General features: G+C 37.1%; 2 protein-coding genes across 3 annotated transcripts in view; one reads left to right on the forward strand and one right to left on the reverse strand.

Moving 5' to 3' along the window:
- Positions 1 to 3,601, forward strand: part of JAZF1 (JAZF zinc finger 1) — a 201,061-nt gene extending 197,460 nt beyond the window's left edge. Inside the window, exon 5 of the mRNA XM_050891630.1 lies at positions 1,237 to 3,601. Coding sequence (XP_050747587.1) covers positions 1,237 to 1,413 — 177 coding nt within the window. The 3' untranslated portion in view covers positions 1,414 to 3,601. The remainder of the gene's footprint in view (positions 1 to 1,236) is intronic.
- Positions 3,602 to 5,456: 1,855 nt separating this feature from the next.
- TAX1BP1 (Tax1 binding protein 1) overlaps positions 5,457 to 23,107 on the reverse strand; it is a 67,626-nt gene continuing 49,975 nt past the window's right edge. For both annotated transcript variants that reach the window (XM_050915689.1, XM_050915688.1), the window contains 5 exons: positions 21,272 to 21,343; positions 15,125 to 15,299; positions 14,012 to 14,160; positions 6,529 to 6,614; positions 5,457 to 5,874 (listed from right to left, as the gene is read on the reverse strand). In XM_050915689.1, the coding sequence (XP_050771646.1) occupies positions 5,673 to 5,874; positions 6,529 to 6,614; positions 14,012 to 14,160; positions 15,125 to 15,299; positions 21,272 to 21,343 (684 nt within the window). In that variant the 3' untranslated portion in view covers positions 5,457 to 5,672. The remainder of the gene's footprint in view (positions 5,875 to 6,528; positions 6,615 to 14,011; positions 14,161 to 15,124; positions 15,300 to 21,271; positions 21,344 to 23,107) is intronic.

The raw sequence follows: 23,107 nt of genomic DNA on the forward strand, positions 1-23,107 counted from the left end.
ACTGTAAACTGCGCGTTGATAAAACTGAACTGGTTGCTTAAAGAGCCAAGGGGACTTTTTGTTATGTGTAACACCAGGCAGTGGTTCAGCAAAGACAAAATGCCTAAAACTTAATTTAGTGGGTTAATTAATATCCAGGCTGTTAATTGATTTTAGCTTTTTTTTAATAGTTTTTAAAAACCCCTGAGATAGGTATGTATCTGGAAACTTCAGAGAGGACACAGTAGAGCCTCAGAGCTGTATCTTTTTGTCACAAATTGTCTTGGCATCTTCTTTGGTTTCTTCCTAGGAGAAGCTGTAATGAAAGACAGTTTGCCTTTCCTTGTTTATCCAAAAATCCAAGCTCTTTTAGTGGAAGCAGATAAGAGAGACTCCAAGTAAGACGAATCCTACATAAAGCAGTATCACAACAGCTGTTGAGACCACAACAGCTTCTTCCATTTTGCCAGAAATATGTGAAAAGGAGGAGAAGGGGTATGATTTTGATTTATGTTTAGTAAGGTTCTTGATTAATCTAGCAAAAGTGTTGCCTGTTTCCTGACCTTGCCAGTGTAACGGTAAGTGTGTTGTGGTGCCGTCTTTTGCTCTTTCTCTCCAAACTAGTGGAGGTCAGTTCTCTAGTTTTAGCTGTAGAATATTCCCAAACAATAGCTATTTTGAAGATGGCTTCTCAGGATTATTTTCTAAGTGTGTGCCCTGTGTAACTCTTTAAGTGTTCCCTGCAGTTAATTCTTTAGAGACAATGTGTAAACTATCAGAATTTGCTGGTGCCTAAAGACATATCTAGGAACAATGACACAAAACGGAACAAACACACCATGGGGGGAGCTTCAGTTTTTTGAAGAAGTGTGACTCGAGTCTTCATGCCAATTCTTTGTTTGCTTGTAAATGAACCTCTGAATAAAATTTGTCAATGCTATATGAAAAAAATGTCAGGAAGCAAAGAACATCCATGTGTGAGCCCATTAAATGGTATTTTTTGGAAAGTGCCATACGCTGGGAGATAAAAATCAGAATTACCCAGGTAGTTGTTTCATACATTAGAACCGCACAGATTATTCTCCTTCTTGTCGCACCTCTTACGTTGAAAGCACAACACCTGCACAACACCTCGTGGGAGTTCCTAGCAATTTGTGTGATTTTTGCCCATAACGTTAATCAATTTGGGGTTTTTAACTGGAAACTAAGCCGTTACCAGACCACTTGACCACTAACATTTTCCTTTCTCACTCACAGAATGTGAACGGTATAAAGTACCATGCCAAGAATGGCCACAGAACGCAAATCCGCGTACGCAAACCATTCAAATGTCGCTGTGGAAAGAGTTACAAGACAGCTCAGGGCCTGCGGCACCACACAATCAATTTCCATCCCCCCGTGTCTGCTGAGATTATCAGGAAGATGCAGCAATAACATGCTGGTCACAAATGTGCCAAGAAATCCTCACCAGCAGTTGCTGATTTTGAGAACAGCCACCTTTTTCAGGGGAAGCATTCAGCAACCCTTTAAAAAAAATTAAATGCATGCTTTAAGATTTTCTGTAATTTTGGAATGATGTATCTTTGTAGAGTTAATGATTTTGTACATTTGCACATGTAACCATCATACCCATTTTCATTACTTTGAGATAAGGTGCTATAAAAGCTATAGGTTCTTCAGAACATTTTTCTCCCAAACAAACAAACAAACAAACAAAACCTAGGGGGGCGTTGCGTATTTAGTTGTACTGAAGTGTTGCATAGGAGCGAGAGGAGGCGAGCTTGGCACTGACATCCTTTCAAGATTGTAATGTGATGAAGACTTCCAATGCATCTGTCAATGTGTGTGCAAAACCAAAACAATACCACCCTCGTCAAACTAGAGTTAACATGCCTTACATAATGGAGTTATCAGTGGAGTAGCAAGTCTTTTAGGTAATGGAAATATAAATAAGAAAGAATGTTTAACATAATATGCTAAAAATATTTTCATACTTAAATAACATACATAAAAAGGTGTGCTTGCTGTATTTTATATTATCTTGCAAATCTTTTTTTTCTCCCTCTTGAAATGCTGAAAATCTTGCCATTCGAACTAGTAAACAATCACCTTAGTGTTAGAAATTACTACTTTTTTTTTGTACAAGATGTCATATTATGTTCATGCCCATCAAACTTTTGAGGACCAATATCCCAGTCCAACTAAATATTTACCCCTGAACTATCTGTTAGAAAGACACTTGGAAATACTTAAGTGCAAATTTATGTGTGTGTGAGAAACAATTATCTTCATCTCAGATGAAGTTTTAAAGCACTTTGTAGTTCTCTATTGCCAACAGATTTAATGTTTTATGTGTTGCCAATTCTTGCAACTACTGTACGAGCATGTGCCTGTGGTTGCAAATAAAAATCAGAAATTCTACGCATGGTTTAAGGAGGTCCATTATTTGTGCTAAGGGAGTTTCTAAGGCCTCTCCCTCATGTTCATTGTATTTTGAGATTTTCTTTGTGCGTTTTTTGCTTCTCATTGTAGGTCACTGCATTCCATTTGGAAGTGTCTGTTTAGCTTTACGATTCATTTTGCTGAAATATGACATATGAGCCTTATTGAAGATTAAGTGCTTCTTGCAGCAGGTGGTCAGAGACCGACTTAAAACAAAAGCCAACATGAGAGCGCTTCGTGTCTGGACCATACCTGAACGTTTGTTGCTTACCATCCTGCCTTCAGCATTCTTCTCTCACAAGTGCTATTCTTGGAGTTCGGCTGGCCAGGAGCGGAGGTGGGCACCCCCCGCCCTGCCCCAGCCCGGAACCATTTCTTACACGGTGAGGGTTAGGGAGGAACTCGCTGTGTAAAACACAGTAATCGCCTTGGCTTGGTTCCTGTTCTTTTAAGTAAGTGCAAAAGAAAGCTCAAATAAAGGAGGAACGAGCTTTCCCTCTTATTTTTTTTTTTCCAAAGCTTTAAAGGAAAAGTTTGTAAGGATGACAATTACCTATTCTCCAGCAGAGTAAAAGTCTCGTGAAAACACTTCGGAATCATCCTCATGAATTAAGCGTTTCGAAGGAAACTTCGCTTTTTCAAATCCTAGGGAGGCGACAGTGCTTGCATTGTGCGGTGCTGTCAGCTGGGTTTAAAGGATGATCCAGACATGAGAGTGACCGGTACACAAAGGGGCCCCCCCCGGCCCCCGCTTCCCACCTCCTGCAGTTTTGGCAACCGATCTGGCCGACAAATAGGTTTTGGCTCTGCTCCTAGTGCAAGAAACTACAGGCTGGGTAAGTTCGTTCAACAGCTAAACAGTCATGAAACGTCATTGTTGCATGTAAATTCCTTTCAACTCTAAAAATGAAATTCCAGTTTCTATTTACCTATTCATTGTGACAGTATTATTAAACAGGTAAAGATGGGACTATTTTGTTATACTGTGTATAGTGAATGTATTGTACTGTGTCTGTGAAAAGCGTGCTTTAAATTATATTTTCATATGTTTTGTTGGGGACAAAGTACTTTAAGTTTGAAAGTGACAGAGGTTTGTTTTAGAACTGAAGGCAACTTAAAGAATTCCTGTCAAGAAAGCTGCTTATAAATGTAAATCAAATCACATTTAAAATAAACTGCCTCTGACCTAAACAGACTGCTCTTTACTCATTACTAACCTAAAGAGTTAAAGTTCTTGGGCTGTATATAGTCTTTTTTTTGTATATTTTACTTTGGTATCATTCAACTCTGTATTCAAGAAACACCTGAAGCAACTTGAGCAACTACACCATTAATGCACAAAATGACACAGAATGCTACAGCCTGGAGAAAAAAAAAAAAAAAAAAAAAAAGAGTATTTTGACTTAGTCACAAGGACTTCTGCTTTCACAGGCTCTTTCCTTCCAGCATCGGAACAGAGCTCAAGTTACCAGACAAAATTTGTACTGATGCTACAGAAGCCCCCTTTTAACGGCAGGATATAGGTTACCTTTCTTCTGAAGAAGGTTGTCAGAACTGCAGTGGCTATCACTACGAAAGGAGAGAGCATTAAAAGTTGAATTCGGTGAGGTTGTGGTAGAGGTCTTTGGCTTCTGTCACGTACCTGCACACTCACTGGGCAGGTCACCTTTAGCAGCCATGTCAGGGTGGCTATTTGACAGGGAAACTTCTTAAGTAATTCCCTGTATATACACACATCTACCAGAAGTCCCTGAGGGTGCCCTGCCTGGCTGGGGTACCAACCTGAGATTTCCTAAGTCTTTAATAATACGATAACTAATAATATTTTGGTTTTATAGCCTGTTCTAACAACTGTTTTCATATGCTGTTGAGTTACAGTAAGAAAAAAACATTGACAAAATATTCTTTGGGTGCTTCCCTGCCTTACCTCAGACCAGCTCTTGACATGAAGTTCGTAGTTAAAAAAACCCCAAGACTTAAAATGGAACAGGAGGCCTGATGGTGTCGCTGCTACCCACGACACTGCCATTTCTCGCTGTCACGCAGGTTTTAATAAATCCTGCATTGAACAGGATAGTGCATTTGTTCACGAGAGAACTGCAGCCAACAGGAGCTACTCAAAACCTTGATCCCCCAGTCTCTCTCTCAAAGAAAGAACAGAAATGGATGTGAGCAACAGTTGCTTTGTCAGATGAAGCTGAAACATCATTTACTGTAAGTATGTAAAGCCTAAACTCAGTTTTATTTCAAAATGAGCAGCAGAAAAAAAGGACCACTGACTCCATGAATAATTTTGCTTTTAATGTAACAAGACTACTGTACAGCAAGTGGAAAGCAAATTTACTTAATACAGTTAAAGTAAATATAAAATGTTTAGATATACACACATTTTTACTTACTGGAAAGAAATACATAAAGTTAAAATGCAGAAGGTTTTAAAAGCCCTAAGCCAAAAAGGAACACAATTCACTGTTGTGAAAATAGAACAATATTTTCTACTGAACGCAATTGCAACATAATGGCAATGATTTTTTTAAACAATTACTTTTAGGCATTTAAGCACAGCAGTTTCTTTCAACTCAAAAATACTGCCTTCAGGTATAATGTACTTTAACATTATCCCTTAAGGCAAACGTTCTATATGTAAAACTGAAGTATTTGCCATTCCTTTTGTTGCAAGCATGTAATCTCACAGTACATGCATCTACAGTTCAGAAATGTACTAGAAAACTATATTTTCATAGGGTAAGTAATGTAACTTTCTGATTTAACTGTTACTCAAAGAAAAACTACACAAATTTGCTAGGAGAAACACCTGTTTATTACATTTTTTTAATCATGCCTCAGTTGTTATGGTGAAGGGAAGCCACAGGTGTTTTGGTGGCCTTTTTTTTTTTTTCAATGTAGCTGAAGAGCATCATGAAGCTGGTCTCATTTTTTTCTGAGGCTGAGTCATTCCTCTGTCCTTACAAGTTCCACTAAGTAGGGGAATAAATAGCTACATACACAACAAAGGGGGGGGGGGGGGGGGGGTGTGTTTATTTTTTAGTATCATGTTAGGTAGAGAGAGAAGGTAACCCAATAGCAGCTTACAGCCACGATTTATTATGGCTCCCATTAGAGTACATTAGCTTTTAATCAAAAGTTTGCACCGTTACAGAAAAGCTGCGCTGTTTTTGTTCTGTAGGTGGACTACTCCAAGTTGTGGTTTGGTTGGTTTTTTTTTTAAGCTACACTGCAAAACAAAGTATTTAATCGAAATTTAATACGTTCTGATCAAAGTGCGTCTGAACGTGCCTCTCAAACCCTTGCTGATCATAGTCAGGCGGGAACTGCTCGCTGCACATGGGGCACACCTTCCAGTGGCTCTCAACGTGTTCCTCGAACTTGCTCTGATCATAGTTAGGGGGAAACATCACATCGCAGAGAGGGCATTTCTTGTGCACATCAAAGCTTCGTGAGGAGGTGGAGAGAAAGAAAAAAAGGAAAGAGTTGTTTAATCTGTTCTGGCAAAAGAAAATATAAAAGCAGGATCCTGGTGCCAGCGACGTTAAGAGCTTTACTACAAACTTAAATTTGAGCAGACTTTGTATCTAGGCAAGTATCAGACAGTTAATTTAAACGTCTTTGCTGAAAGTGCTCAATGCAGTTAAAGTAGTTTTTACACAGGAATTCCAAAATAACCTGGCATTTTAAAAGCGACATAATTTTGACATAATTCCAGCTACCACTGAATACAAATCTATTGAATGTCTTAATGGCCAAGCAGTTTCATGGGAAACCACTCTGCCTGCTCATAAATGCTTGCTCTTAGCAAACATAACACTTTATAAAAGCTCTACACTTCGGTTCACAATTAGGTTGGAAAGAGAGGGGAAAAACCAAAAGTTATTCATTCATTTACTAAAAAAATTGTCCAAATTCCATCAAAATAAGGTATAGCACAGAGAGTCTACCCAGTCTCACAGCATATTCTCCGATAGTTAATCGTAAACCAAACATTCATAGAAAATGCTGAACAGTTTTTCATCTCTTGAGAAAAAAAAAAAATCCAGTTATGTAGAAACCTATCCATGCCATTGAAGACCAATAAAAGATAACATTTACCTGGAATCAAAGCAGAAACCTGTTCCACGTTCATGCAGGAGAAGACTTGGAGGATCAGGAGCAGAAGGTACAGTGTTGTCATCATCCTATTAAAAAAAGGAAGTATTTTAAATAATACCCACTAGAAACAGCTCTTTTTTTTTTTTCCTCCTCCATATGCATTTTTGTTACCGAGCATAAACACGGATGAAATTCACCTTTCATTTGATAATCTCTGCAGCGTAAGTTTTACTTTAGCGTGCAAAAGGGAGACGTGGTTAATGAACACAAAAAGCTAACCACAGACTGCCTTTTGACCGCGTACCTAGAGCAGAACTGTGTCAGTACTGCTAGAATGCTTCCACTACCACAGTAACCAAGGAAATGCAGGTCACCTCGCCGCCAATGCCTGGGGGCTAAGTCGGAACAGAAAAACCTGTGTTCAACTGAATGCAGGCCATCACGCTACAAACCGTAATAGCATTTTATCGAGAGCTAAAACTCAGAAATAAATTCGAGACAACAGAACGTCAAGTCAGACTTTAACGATCTGTCAATTTAAATTTCAGCAAGGGGTAAGACGACATTGATTTCGATTCACAGGCTCGCCTCCCACCGGTCAGTTGTGAGTGATCTGCCTACGCTGCTCTCGCCAGCCAGGCATGTCACGCCTTCCCCGCTGCCGTCAGGCCCGTCAGCGACATCGCCCTGTTTGGCTGCTTCCTCTCATCAGCTCTGTCAGTCATGCTCTCCCTTCAGGGACACTAACAGCACATAAATAGCTGCAGCAGGCACCGGTGAGGATCGCCCTGCTGATGGACAAGCAGGTTTGCCTCAGAGCTGCTATCAGGTGAGGAAGGCAGGTCGGCCTCTAGGGAATACGCTGCTCCTCGCTTCTCACAAAAGGGAGAAAGAAATCTGCCTGCAACGGGAAACTCTCAAGCAGAAAAAAATCAAAGAATACCTACAGCGACTGGGTTGTGCGAGTTCCCTTCTGACAAGCAAGGGGTCAGAGCACTTACGTTTCGCGGGTTTGGGGGTTGTTCTTTTTATTCTGTGATGACATTATTACGAATTAAGATTTAAAAAAAACACAGCGATGTAAGCAAACACAATTAGGGGAAGAAAACAGCACAAAAAGAAAATAAATTGGAGGAGGAGGAAGAAAATCACAACTGTGTGTGTAAGCCTATTCTTTATGCAGTATCAAACTATTTATTATCCAGCATCTTGGTTCTATTCTGCAATTATAGATAATGCAGCACAAAACCTACTCATTTCAAGGTGGGAAAACAGGTAAATTCAGGAAGATTTTTGAAACTCCAACTCCTAGATCATTTTCCTTTTCATCTCGGAGACGCCTTACATGCAAGAATTATGAATTATTTAGCTGATCTTCAAAAATGGATGTGCAAGGGACCATATAAAACAGCATACATGCTGTATGTTTTATACGGAGAACTAATATGTATATTCAAACATATTTCATTTTTAGGCTAACATACTTTGTCCTTATGAAGAGTTAATGGAAACAGGGCAGAATGGGAAGATTCCCTCAATATTTTTCTTCTCCTGACAGTCTCCTGTTTAGTTCCAACCATTTAACATTTCCATTAAGCAGATAGTGGGGCTTGCCGTGACAGATGCTAGCAACAGACATATTCTGCAGTCTAACTTGCTTGCTTTGCACCTGCAGTAAAAAGGCCATATGGGTTTTAAAATATTATTTGTTCCTTTTGTCACAAAAGAGATAGGATGTGTGCATTAAAGAAGAAAAGCTATTTAAAGTACTCCTGTGCTACAATGCTACAGCTTACGTAGTGCCAAAAACATGAGAAATTTGCTGAATACCAGACTGTAAGCAGACCAGGACTTATCTGAGAAAAGGGATGTGCATCTTCCTTCAAAAAAATAGTTCCACTACACACCCCGGCCTAATTAACATTTAAATTCTTAGAAAATACTTTCTTATAATTCTTTACTGTTTGTCACTCAGTTACTTCTTGAACACGTGGCGTTTTTGTCACAGCAGTTATTAATACTCAGTTACAAATGACAAGGTGGATGAGGTACTTCGCTGGTGAAAGGGCTCTTCAGCCTCAAATTCCTTAAGTAAGCTTTGTTTAGGACAGATTAGCAGACCCAATGACAAATGCATAGGTTATTCATTATATTAAGGGTTATTAATTTCAAGGAGTCAGGATTTACCAATGCTAAATATTAACTTCGTATATAAGGGCATTAACTTAAATTATGTGGCTAACATGATACAGATGGGTCTCTTTTCCCATTCAAAATTATTCATGCATTCAGCAAAACCCAACTTTTAGAAAGGGTCTTTACACAGACCTGAAAGAAACCACTGACCTGAATGCCCAACCGTAAGAGAACACAGAACTCATACACAGAACCCCATACAAATGGTAGAATACCACAGAAATTTTAGTTTCCCTATCAGAAAAGGAAACCTCTCAGTCTTCATGCACGCATTACACAAAGATTAAAATGTACTGAGTGGCAAATGAAATATGTTCATATAACACATTATTCAAGTAGAAGTGATCTTAGCAACGCCCTCCATCCATTTATATTAGCTGCGTCAGCAGTAGACTGCTTTAGCATCAGCTTCCCCACATGCATATTTCTGCTCTACTACCACAGTCCGTGGGAAACCAAAGATTTTAATTAGAATCAACAAAATGCAAACTTATTTATATGAAGGTTTGCCATTTAAAAAAATTTAAAAAAAAATTCAGCACTGCCTGTCCACCTTATAGAAAGCTCTAAGAGGTTAATAGGTTGGGTGGGTTTTTTTAGTTTGTTTTGGGTGGGGTTTTCACATTATTTACTCTAGTTAGTTTAGTTATTTGTTCAGTATTTTGCCCTGTCCGTCTGTCCCATCCCCCCCCCCCCCCCCTTTTTTTTTTCTTTTAAACATTTGGGTTACTGCTAGTCACTTGGTAAGATAAAATTGTTTACATCTTTTGTCATTTCTTTCAGCTTCTGGTAAGTGTGATACCCTACCATGTGCAAATACAACATTCCTCCTCATTCTTTTTTGAAAAACTGATTTGGAAAAGAGTATGATGCTTTCCTCTACATGGGCACACAGGCGCTATCCTGCATTGCTGCCTTGTAGGCACTAGCTTCAAGAAAAGGCAAGTGCAAGTTATTAACAGTTTAAAAAAAGGCTTTTCTGATGCCCAAGTAACATCTAAGTTTGGTATGTCCTAAGGATATCGCTTTCTCATGACCCCATTCAATTAACTGTAAAAATCATACTGGGTGTTCCTTATAGTAGCTTCTGACCTGTGCACCACATAAGAATGACAATACTAAATATGGATTGACATTACGCTGTTAAGATACGGGAAGTCTGTCTCTTCAGTGTACTTTTGCTCTTGGCCAAGTATATAAAGAACGATCAGTTCTTAACCTTTTGTTACACTTAACCCAAACAAGAAGAATGCAAATCTATATTGAGCATACCTCAAAGTGCATATTACAGAGATTACTGTATAATTAAAGAATGGTCAAACAGTAACAATAAGAACTTTATCTTCGTTTGAGAGTATTTCACAGCTATTCTAATTACAAGTTACAGTAAACAGTATACAATCACCAATAACTAAAAATTCTCATGCACTGCCCCGGGGTAACTCAGAACTTCTGGAAAACACAGAAAATGTCCCATTGTATTGGACTCCGACAGCTATTTCTGTCATTTCAGATGGACAACACTCCTAAAGTGTACCCTGTAAAACAGAGAACTATATGAAGGGAGGACGGATCTTACTCATCTTGGTTCACAATCACTTGGTGCCCAGTTTCTTCCAGCTACTATAACCAATGAGATAGTCTTTATTCTTGTAAATGATGTTACATATGCTTTTCAACCTGACTTTTAAAAACCAGTCACTCTCCCATGGTAAAACAAACCATCCCCTGAAGACTCAAAAGCCAAAATGAGGCGGCTAGTTGAAGCTGCTTTACAGAAGGAGTTTGACAGTAATTGCCGGGAGGCCAGGCCTCAGTGGCTCAGCCTACGCTATATTTTAAGCATAGGCATCAGCTTATTCTCAAGACCCCATGGTCGAGTCATCCACGTTATTTGGATGGAAGCCCATACTCCATATTTTGAGAAAGAAACAGTTTAATCTGCCCTTTGTGTAGACGCAGAGCCAGCTTTCTTGCACTCCAGACTGATGACTAGGGACATGGCTGCACATACTTAGTCCAAGACCTCTACAGTGCCCTGCAGTGCTGTAACACAGTTGATAACGTGGCCTCAGGTCCTTAGGAAGAGAGTCTGTCATGTACCCACAGGCTGGCACTGCGGTCATGTAGCATAACAAGCGCCAGGCCTTCTGAATTCAGAAGGTTGGATAATTAGGTTAACAAATTATAAAGGATGCCTTTAACATCACGACTTCACTATCATCACTGGACTGTAATTCTGACTCTAAAACTGCCACAATGAGTTCCACAGATTATATGAATCACAGCAATAAATACAGTATTACACAATAAAGCATGGTAAAAAAAGAGGGGGTTTGTCACTAGAAGAGGAAGAAGGGAAAACCAGACATTTACTGTCAGAACTAAGTGCAACTCACCTAGTTTTACCAAAACTAACCAATTTTGTCTCAAGTACTGCTTTCATAATTACAATTGTAAGCAGTTCCAAGATTGCCAAACAGAAATTAGAAACAAAGGCACATGACACTGTACAAAAACCACAGGCTTGAACAATCCCCGTCTCTGATTTCTACAGATTATTTTAACATGCAACGGTAAGCGAACCGATCTTAAGCCTTAAACAACAAATGAACAGACACACCGCTAACGTACAGTGCAGGTAAACTGGAAAGAAGAATACATACATTTTCTTTCTGTGATTCAGCTCTGCTGTGGGAGTGAAATCAAACTTTCTTAGGTCTCTACCTCTCTGCAAGCAGTCTGGTCTCCCAAGAGGTACCTGGATACCAACTGCTCCTTTTATGTCTATCCTATACAAAAGATAGTAATTGGCTGCCAGGGTAAGATCAGGCTAATAAAGTGTAGTGGGTTTTTTTGCTAGAAGAAAGGCCTTTTTGGATTCATCTCAAAAAATATCCTGACCTGGCTGTCAGTTGCCAAAAGTTACACTCTCCATCCCCCACAAATTTACTGTGACTAACAACATTGTTTAAAAGTCTCAGGATAGTTATTCTGGGCTTACTGCCAACTGTAATCAGGACTACATTTCTAAAACTCACACTTTAGTATTAAAAATACATGTATGTTTTGTTTATGGATCTCTCCCATACATACCTGCTTCTAGAAATTATTTGCTGCAAATGATTACATTTTGGTCAATTATGGGAGCATGAGCAAATGGAAAGTTAGTGCTGAGTAGATGACGGCAGGAAGTTGTAGCAAGTCAACTATTCTACACAAAATCACCACTGTGTGCGTGCTCATGATTAACACAAACAAGCTTATCCCTCTCAGAAATCACGGTTTAATTGGCCTAAGAGTTCCAAAAGCCAAAGTTATCATAGGTAAACTACCACCAAAACAGCCATGAAGTGGTGGAAGTGACTACAACACCCTCAAGTTCGTAAATTAATACAACGTGTAGTAATAGGAATGTGGAGAGGAAGATGACAGAAGTCCATACAATGGTAATATTTTAAACAAAGCAGGAAGACTTCCAATCCTTTTCTTCTGGGAGGGAATCCTCCTCCAACAAGAGGTTCTACATCTTACTGGTTTAAAAATGCAGAGAACTACCTCTTAAACAGCTTATTTTAAAAACCAGTACAACAAACTGTAATATCTTCGTATTTATCATTTTATATTTGCTGTTTCTTCTGCACAAACGACAGGCTCTCCTTTATAATGAACTACCTACATATATGGAAGTTTTCCCTGGTTATTCCTTTAAATATTGCATTAGAACTGTTTTATCTTTGGCATATTACTAAGTCTCTCTAGAAAGATTCTTGCAACTACTCATTTCCGTGTAAATTTGCACACTACATATTCAGTCTATTTTTGAGAGGAGCAAGCAACTGATTCTCATTTGAAAGTAAAAAAATAAAGATCAAATTATTTGATTTAAAGGCACCTTTTCTCAAGTTGAACTTTATTTAAGCCTGTTATATTCCATCTCAGTACAAAAATCCAAGCTGTGTCAGCAAATGAGCACAAGACTCGAGCACTGTTTCTCTTGGGTTTGCAAGAGGGCAAAGCACATAGATCAGAAAGAACACCCTGCTAATTAAACTGAAGCAGATGACTAAAGAAGAGAAGAGCTTGTCATATGTAATATCTACGTCAAGAATGATCAGATTAAATATGCAAAACGTGAAGTAAAGGTGGGCACCAGCATTAAGCTCACATTCTAGATCTTGAACAGGCTGCAAAAGTTCTGACAGTTTCTCTAATTATTCACAGTAATGGACATTGGGGGCAAAAGGTAGGAGGGAGAAATACATTTTTCTCCATTAGAGGTGCTGAGCACCAGGGCTAAAATCATACCTGTCTGAACACTGATCAGTTTCTGCAAAGGTTAATAGCAATTAAATGTGGCAAACTAGACTAAATGAGAAACAGGTCATGATACCACTGTACCTGCAAAGAGCACAATACTTTGCAGAAAGGTGTTTCTTGTTTAATATTTTTGAAGGTGCAAGAGTACTTAGAATAAGAAAGAGTAGTAAGTCTGTTCCTGTTCAAATGAAGATATACAGTCCAGTTTACTACAGAAGCCAATTTACTAAAACCATTTCTTATACCAGAACATGCAAGTTAACTGTATTAAAAAGAAAAGCTAACCAGTTTCCACTTAAAACATACAAAGCCCTAAAAAAGAAATCAGTGAGAATCTGTCACTTTTAGTTTAATCAGCTTTAGGTAAGTCAATTAGCTCTTCAAAATACATGTCTAACAGCAAAAGATATTCAAAATGGAAATTAATAAATGCAGATTTGCAAAAGACAGAACAAAAGATTTAATACATTAGAATAAAGTATCTAATAAGATACAAATTTTCATTCAGCATTTAACTGAAAATACTGGTATCAGAATCCTTTAAATTTTTATTTGTTCTGTTACAATTTAGTTCCTACATACAAATTATGAGTAAGACGTGGCTATGTTTTGAGCCTTCATTCTACCACACACGGGAGAAAAATCAAAATGAGTTGAGATTACTTGGATTTTTCTACTTTAGTATTTACAAAGAATAAGAAGCTACTGCCCTAATACCATAACAAGCTGTCAGTAACTCAAGAGACTGGGGGAACAAGTATATTATCATCAATTGATGTGCAGAGTTTTCTCCTTCAAAGCAAGGAAGGAGGAATTCACCTGAAACATTGTTCAGGGAAAAGAAAAATCAATTCTGGATTTACATAACGATAAGTCAGGCTTGTCAGATACTGAAAACCTATGTGCAACTCTTGATTACTCATTAGTAAACATATCAAGGAAAAAAATAATAAAAAAGGTAACTTGCGTTGCTATCCTCAGGATCTTCTAAACCGTCAGGCCGACTAAGATTGCGTGAAGGCTGACTACACACTACATCATCTTCTAGCTCCCAAAAGGAAGTTCTAACAGGTGGTCTTTGGATCTCATCAGGATTAAAAGCGCCATCTGCTCCATCTGAAGAAAAATTAATTAGAGCATCTTTGTTCAGTAGAGTTTGTATTTTGAGATTACAGATGTGCTATCTTACATTTAAAAATCAAGACTTAAACACATTTTCAGTTTAGATAATATAAAACAATATGTCCTGGTTTCCGCTGGGACAGAGTTAACTCTCTTCTTAGTAGCTGGTACAAGTGCTGTGTTTCGGATTTAGTGTGAGAATAATGTTGATAACACACTGATGTTTTAATTGTTGCTAACTAGAGCTTATCTTAAGCCAAGGGCTTTTCAGTTTCCCATGCTCTGCCAGCAAGCAGGTGTACAAGAAGCTGGGAGGGAGCAGAGCCAGGGCAGCTGACCCAAACTAGCCAAAAGGGATATTCCATACCATGGAACGTCATGCCCAGTATATAAACAGGGGGGGTTGGCCGGGAGGGGCGGATCGCTGCTCAGGCATCGGTCAGCGGGTGGTGAGCAACTGCGTTGTGCATCACTTGTCTTTTCTTGGGTTTTATTTCTCTTTTTTTTCGTTATATTCCTTTTCATTACTATTATTATTATTATATTTCATTATTATTATTGTTAGTATTATATTTTACTTTAGTTATTAAACTGTTCTTCTCTCAACCCACGAGTTCTGCCTTCTTTCCTGATTCTCCTCCCCATCCCACTGGGAGCAGGGGCGGGGGACGGGGAGTGAAGGAGCGTCTGTGTGGTGCTTGGCTGCTGACTGGGGTTAAACCACAGCACAATAGAAGAGAAACAAATTTTTTCAGAAGGTGTTTCTTTAAAACTTTGTTTACCTTATTGACTCTCATCAGTAAAATAAAGGCACTTTATTGATTCTCATCAATCAATAAAGGCTCTGCACACCAGTATAAAGATTGTTGGTACTTAACCTGCATCAAATGAGCCATTGCTTTTGAAACAGTGAGAGCGAAATTATATTGGGGGGGTGGAGGGCGTGGTATTTACTTACCTCTTCTTTCCTGAATTGCATAAGGGTTTCCATATTGCAATACTGGTAGTCTACTTGGCACTGCAGGAACTGGTCCATTTTCCTCCGAATATGGGTTGCGAAAATGTAATGTCTGTTGTGAAATCTGTCCTTCCGTCATCCTTCCAGCTTGATTTCCTGCTGTCCTGCGAAGTTCCTAAATAATGCAAAGTTTAAAATGTAATTAACCTATGGAGTTCTAGCACAGTTTGACATTTTTATGAAATATTTAGAATTGTTTTTAAAAAATGCATCTGCTAACCTTCCCACTGTCTTTTCATCTTGATCTAGTGCCAAATATACCACACATAACAAAATTAGTCAATGAAGAAAAGAAAATACATAGAAGATATTTTAAAGAAATTTTTTTCTCTTGTTTTGTCATCAGTTAATTCCAATTACATAAACAGAACGGCCACATTTTTCAAGAAATATCTGCATCCTTTTTACAATGAAGAAAAATCAGTTAAATCGGTAAAGAATGGGTGGATTAACAATAACAACTAAAGATAACGTGCAGTGAGAAAAGTTTTTTAAAGTTACAATTAAAAGTAAAATAATTCTTTTTTTTCATATCATACCATACCATTCAAGAACATATCGTTTTAGTATGTGAAGTACACATATGTACATACTTGACATAATTCCCTATGAATTCTAGAGCGGCAGATATTTTAAAAACTATTAAGTACATTGCACTGGAGCCTTTCTGATATCTAACAGCAGAATGCTGACCTACATGAAGTGTAACTTAACATCAGCTAAGCTGAGCTCAAGGCTGTCACTTTCAGTAGGAAATGAGGAATGTTAGAACAAACTTTTGCTCAATGTCCTTCACATGCACACACACACAGGGAAAGAAACCAGCACAGAGAATTTAGCAGCAGTCTCATGCGTTCTCTGCAATGTGACTTCCTTAGTTACCCTTACTTGCATACACAGTCATGTATGCAAGTTAAGCTCTGTGCATTATTTGCAGATGTGTTAGATGTAGCTGTGTTTAAAACTGGAAGAGAATTACTTTGTTCAAATGCAGAGACCCTATATCAAACACATTCACCTAAAACTATATCTACAGAGGCAAAGATCCATTACTTTTCCTTGTTCTCAGTTCCTTTAAAAATTGATTTTTAAACCTGTAATGAAATATGTTAAACCAGTTGAAACAATTTTGTCCTTGTTTGTGATTCTGCTTGGTGATCATGTTCCACTTGTAATTATTAGAGGGGTTTTTTAGTTGTTACTATTAAGTCAAAATATTTCTATTACCATTATACCAAGTATAGCCAAAACCATCCTTATCCTAGTCACTGCTAACACAGCTGAAATTTTTCTGTTCAGAAAAAGGAGAAACATGCAAAAAAGAAAAAGGAATGGATGGGTTGGTTTTTTTCTTTCAATCAATATACAGTATTATCTACAATGTTGAGAAGTGGTTTGTGGCTTGCAACGACTGAAGATATGAGAACACTTTCGAGCTGTGCTGTAAAGCAGACTTAACCATCCAGTTGGTACCTTTTTGTTCTTACATTAAAAAAAGACAGACTATACTCTATAAAAAAATTACAATCTAAAAGTAAATCAAAGGGAGAGGAGAAAAAAGAGAACAACAAAGTAATGAGACAGGTCAACATGTTAAGCAGTGGTTTCTACATCAATAGCATGAAGTTGTCAGCTTAGTGGGCATGAGGGAAAGGCTAGTTTGCAGGAGCATCCTGAAGAACATATTGTTACTCAGTGGAAATCTCTCTCCAAAACGTAACGAAATAGCATGGAAAAGAGCACACAAGTATGCACATTTGAAAACGTAACAGAAAAATGATGAAGCATGGTCTCACAGATCAATTCATGATATTTGAATAGGGGAGGAAAGAAGACAGAGAATGGTAGGTCAGGAAAGATCTGGAAAGGATCCTGAAAGCATAACAAGTAACTCCCAATAAATGCACTGGAGGCTGACAGTCAAAACAACGGGCTAGGAAAAGGCTGTGTACCCTACAACATTTTCTGAATGAAAACAAGTGAGAAAAGGTTTCTCCCATCAAGGCCAGAATGGGCTACAGCAGGTATGACAATTCTATCGCAATTCCGTGCAAGATTTTTAACTTGATGGACAACTGGAGGAGAGCAGGTTACAGATACTTTACATCAACAGGATTTAGGTAAACACTGGGATAACAAAAACTTAAAAATGGGTCAGACTGAAGACAATTTGCTCTACCATTCTGTACTATAACCTAGGTATGGTGGTCACGCCACTAGCAATCATGCAAAGGCCCCTGAATATATAGGTAAACTCGGCGCTAACTGCTAGACTGATTAATTCTCTATCTTTGATAAAATTCAGACAATTGATTCCAGGAAGTAAAACTATTACTCAGGGTTGGTATTTTCTATTTATATTAACAAATAGAAATTAGTGCTATTTTTCACAAAGGTAATCCAGACTAGGTTACTTATTTCAAATAATGTTTATACTACAAGCATCATATGGAACAAAACTGCACTTGTCTAATTACAAATGAGTAGATTTTAAATCCATGAGAAGTTGTATTTTCATACACAGATTTCAAAGTTATTACACTTCTTGTGAAAGATAATTTGCCCTCTATGAACTTAATGAGCAAAGTTCTAATTCATTCTTCTTCCTCCGTCTTTATATCCTCACCTACTTTGTATATGTATATTTACAGTTTAGCAAGGGTTTGTGTGTAGCTTACTTCCAAAATTCAGTGTTTTCATCCAAAATATAAAATTGTTGAAATTATTGAGGGGCTTAAATGGCCTGCTTTATTTAATTCTGTTCTTTAAATATTTGTATCAGAAAGGCAATTAATTCTTTCAGAAAAGCTCAAACAGGACTCTTCAAAAGAATTACTATATTTAAAATTCTAGATTCTTGCATATAATCCATAAATAATAATTATAAACTACTAAAAGGTTTTTATAACTTATAAACCATTAAAACTCTAAGCCAATATATATGTTAGAAGACAGTAATTAAAGTGACTTAAGTGTGGTCAGTGCATCAGCTGCAATTTATCTAAAGAAAAGTCTTTCTCATTCTTCCATTTAATAAAATGGGTTAAAGGGAGAGAGAGCGTGTATGCCAAGAATATCCAAAGGAATATGCCATTTACAATTTAGAACCAAGCAAAAAATTCTGAGATGTAAAAATGAAAATGATCATTAAAAAATAGATTGGTAAGAGAGAGATGCTTTCCAAACATTTTGTTCTCTCTGGTTAGCGTTTTCTTCTGGGTTCTCTGGGTTCATGTTTAGTATTTGCTAATGTAATGTTAATAAAATCCTCAAAGATGGAAGTGTGCCTTTTCCCCAAAAGACTTTAAATTGAAACTCAAAAGCAAGCCTTCAACTACTGATTTAACTACATGAGAAGTAAAATGTCTCAGTTATTAAAAGGCACAACTCAATATATTTTTCTTAAAAACAGGTAAACTTCAGCCCAAGCTCTAGAACACAAAAATGCAAAAATCAAGTAGCAATAACTACTCTGAAAACAAAACACCACTCAAAGAAAAAAGATGGAAATTATACATTTATTGTTAAATATGTAGTATCGGGTTTCAGACATAAAAGGTTTAGACTCCAACAGCAACATTATAAAGTCATTTTCAAACAGGAAAAAAGTGGTATCTACAAATGGTAAGGCAGCTTACAGAAAGTCACCTTTTTTGGAGCACTGGCTGTAAACACAGTAGTGTTTATTTTCTTTTAGAAAAGCCTTCTAATACAGGACAACACAATTTCTGCCTAACACCCTCCAAGTAAAATATGCTCCTGTAGATATGATACAGAACTATGCTAGTGTTACTTTAGATTTATAGACTACATTGCACATATGATTGAAATGGTTAGGGCTAAATGGTTAGGATTACATCTTAAAGTTTTAGCGAGCATGTAAAATCTAAATAATTCATCTTTACTCAATACAAAGTAGGAACAATTAATTATCAGTGAAATTAAGATTTTCCTTTTTAAAATCAATTTCTTCTGCAATATGGAAGCAGTTTAGAGTGAGAGGCAGTGGCACTAATACTTTAATTTTAGCATCACGTAAGATTAAAACAGAATGTAGATCAAAGTGACTGTAAAAAGGTGCTGTAAAATAGCCTTGGCCAGAAGTTGGATAGCTAGGGTAGAGACTGATTAAAATAAATAAATAAATAAAAATCAAAGGCTATATAAGTATGTAAATAAAATAGAAACCAAGTAATTTTATAGGTTTGAAGAGACAGCAAATGGAACATTTTTAGCATGCTATGATTGGTGACATTTATAAACAAACACTGATAATGGAGTATAAATTGAAAAGCTGTTTACTATACTGTGCTTAACCTTTTAAATCATGGTTCCAGTCTAGCAAGGCACTTTGATTCTTCTTTGTAAGGTAAATATCTATAAATTTGGTAGACAAAGTTCCAAGCTTTTATAAGCACCATACATTATTATTACAGTTGTTCTCCTTCTTATGTGTGGTGTTTAAAATTACTCCCTCCAGCTAAACCAGATTCATCAAAACGGAACATTTATTTTGCTTTCTTTTGAATTAGAAAAACATGAGATCTATTAAAAATTACATCTTTGGTTAAAAAAAAAAAGATAATTTAAATACCAACTACTTGAGAATCTAGAATTTTACAAAACACTTAACTAGCTTAATCTGAAATTAGTTTAATTTCAATTTATCAGTATGCAAATTCCTGTTTTTACTAAGTATCTGTTCATACTGGATTTTTTAAGTAATCTGAACAATCCTAACTTTTCCACAATATCACGCAATACTATCTGAATGTAATAAAGACATTTTATTATTTCACTTTTCAGTAAAACTAGCTTTGATTAATTGCCATATAATACCTTAGAGGTACTTCCAACATTAGAACATTAGCATTAATATTTCAGAATGTCTCGTTTAACAGTAATGGTAATGAATTTGATTAGACAGTGAACTCTTGAAAGTAGCAGTCCATTTTCTATCACATATTTAAAAATCAGAGTACTGTTTCTGTATCTGTCTTTTCTGATAAAGATATTTTTCCAGTTGTAGTTTACCAAAGTCACTACTGTCACGTCAAGCTGCTCTTATTACTACAAGCAGTCAATAAGAGAACTGCAGATGTCAAAAGGATTTGGTTGTACGCACACATCATGAAAAACCTGGAGATTATACGGCTGAAATGTCTACATCTCTAGTCATAGGACAACACTGGATAAAAGCAAAAATAATCCTAATCAGTGATGGAAAAAATAAACTGTCAAGCTAGGTATGTACCATTCATATCTTATGCCAGGATTCCAAAGGGAATAAGGTTTACTAATTGTGCTGCCTGTCAGCCAGTAACTCCTGAAAGTATCAGGGAGAGTGTCTGTCTCAAAGAACTGAAATTCCTGCAAGTTTTGTTAACTGATGCTCCCTTAGAGGACAGAAAGGCTGCAGCATGAGCTCAATAATAATATTTTCTATTTGGCCAAGCAGCACATACACTAAGCTGGTATCAGCCTCTGGACACAACAGGGCTGAACCTCTTTCACTAAGAGATAAGAGGAGTAAAGCAGGAAGGAGGCTGGAAGTCCACTGAAAACTTGTAGAAAAACAGTGATGCTGCTGAGATGAGAAAGGAATACAGGACAAAAACTGGTAGGAATTCCTGTGCTCTGTGAACTGTATAGCTAGCTGCAATCTCAGATTATTAATTTACACACAGTAATCCCTACCTGCAAACAGAAATAATTACTTTAGATCCTGGATGGAATATCATTCTAGACAGGAACAAAGAAATAATTTTTGACACTAACATTTTTGTTAGATTATATGTAGAAAATATTCTAGAACACTATTACATAACAATAAATGACAATATTTTCAAAGGCTGAGTCAGTTTTGGCAAGCTGGTATACTATGGTGTACATTTTTTTTTAAAAATATTAGTATTATTAACAGAACTTGTAGTTTAAAATGCTAATTCATTTTGGCAAAATATCCAAATATGGAAAAGTATGTTTAAAGAGTAAACAAATTCCTGCTTAAAAATAAATTGCAATTCCTCAAACCAAAGAACCTCAGAAGTATTAATTTACAAAATTTAACAGGAATCGTGACAATACCTTCTCACTGGTAAGGAGCTCCAACTGTGACGCTAGTTCCTTTATTCGTCTCTCTTTTTCCGCCAGCTGAACCTATATGAAAAGAAGTTTAAGGTTCCCGTATTAGTGAATAGAAACTACTTCCCCGCATGTTATATTGTGAAAACATGAAGTTCAGTGATTAAGTTCATCTTTCAGATGGAAATAATTTTGTCTACAATAGTTAGGTGTAACATCTAGAACTACTACAAATCAAACCCAGCAATTTTCCCTAAGTCTATCTACTGGATAACAGCAGTACATTAGCAGCCTTTTCTTGCTAGTTTTCAGAAAACAGTCATGGAACAATAAAATCCTAGGTTAAAAACAAGGAGTAGTATCAGTGATACTAATAGCAGGAGGGACACCACTGCCCAGAAACAGCTGAAGGTTTGCAAGCCTCATCTCATTACTTCTGAAGGAATCCGTTGGCATTTCAGTGATTTATTTCATTCACTTCTCTCCAGCTCTTATGTCCCACCACAGAACTGAGAGAACCAAAACCTCCTCCTCAGAGACACTAAATTTGTTTCACAAACATCTACCTTGTGTTGGGTGCTCTGGGAGGAGCTGCAACTGACACATTACACAATTATTCCAGGCTTCCTCCTTGCTTCAAAATTATTATTTAAATAACCTTTCTCTACAAAGGGCTATTTTATTTGGATTCTGGTTACTTCGGAGACTGCCTCTCCACTTGTTTTTCTAGCATACAAGCTCAATGCTCTGCACAGTTACATATCAATTTTTTTTAAATTCTGAAATTCCCTCTCCTAGTTCAGGTCAACAGAGAGAAATCTACCAACTGGGAAGAAAAGCTCACTTTTTCTCCACCACCTGCACCCTCCTGAATGATAACAAGTTTTGAATTGCAGCCAAAATGCTTTCAATTTTAGAACCAATTATTTATTACTCCTGCTGTTGAGAAGTTAAAAACAAACTTATTTTACATTAAATTATGCATGGCAACCGATCACTGCTAATTAGTAAAATTAAATAAATTGGAAAGAGTCACGCATTTTATAAAATTGAAATTAGAGCTTTGAAAAGTGGCAAAAAAGGACAGCCTACAGAGTGCTGAAGTGAGCTGTAGAGTAATTTCAGTATTTCATGAAGAAAAAGTGCCGTAATTTCTAACGGAAGGGGGTTCCTACTAGAACTGATATAGTCACAGTTCAATTTAACTCCTGTTCATCACAATGAGCAAAAATGGGCAACAGAGAGTATTCTATCCTGTCAACTACACTATCACCATTGGACTGAGAATAAGCATAAAAGCTGGTGTTAGGGAAATCTGTTGCCCTTATCTTGTCCTTGTTGACCTAAAAAGCCACTTCAACCTATCTATTACTATCACATAACCTCAAAGATTAAGGCCCTTCGTAAGCTAAAGCTGCCTATTATGGTTGACTTTCTGGTGCATGTGTTACCTCACTCTACTAAGACTATAGTTGAGATGCTCCAAATTAAAGTAATTCTCTCAAGATGATTTTAAAAACAGTATGTCACTCATCTTGTATCTCTCTAGTTAATTCAGATAAAATGCATTAGACATTACTACACTGGTAATGCAGCATGCAATATGAAGATTTTAGACAAACACACCAATCAATATTCCTGTTAGTATTATAGTAAGCAACAGGAAATTAGAACTCTCTAGCCCTTTTTTTTCTCCTGTAATACAAGATTAACGTCATTTAGAGGTTTGTCTAAATCCACAATGTTAAGACTGATAGCCATTTGATAATATACTTAGCAGATCTGTCTTACTTTAAAAGAAGCATTACAAGACTATGTTGTTTCTACAAGTGCAAAACA

Source organism: Gymnogyps californianus, chromosome 2 (assembly GCF_018139145.2).
Source record: "Gymnogyps californianus isolate 813 chromosome 2, ASM1813914v2, whole genome shotgun sequence".
Lineage (NCBI taxonomy): Eukaryota > Metazoa > Chordata > Aves > Accipitriformes > Cathartidae > Gymnogyps > Gymnogyps californianus.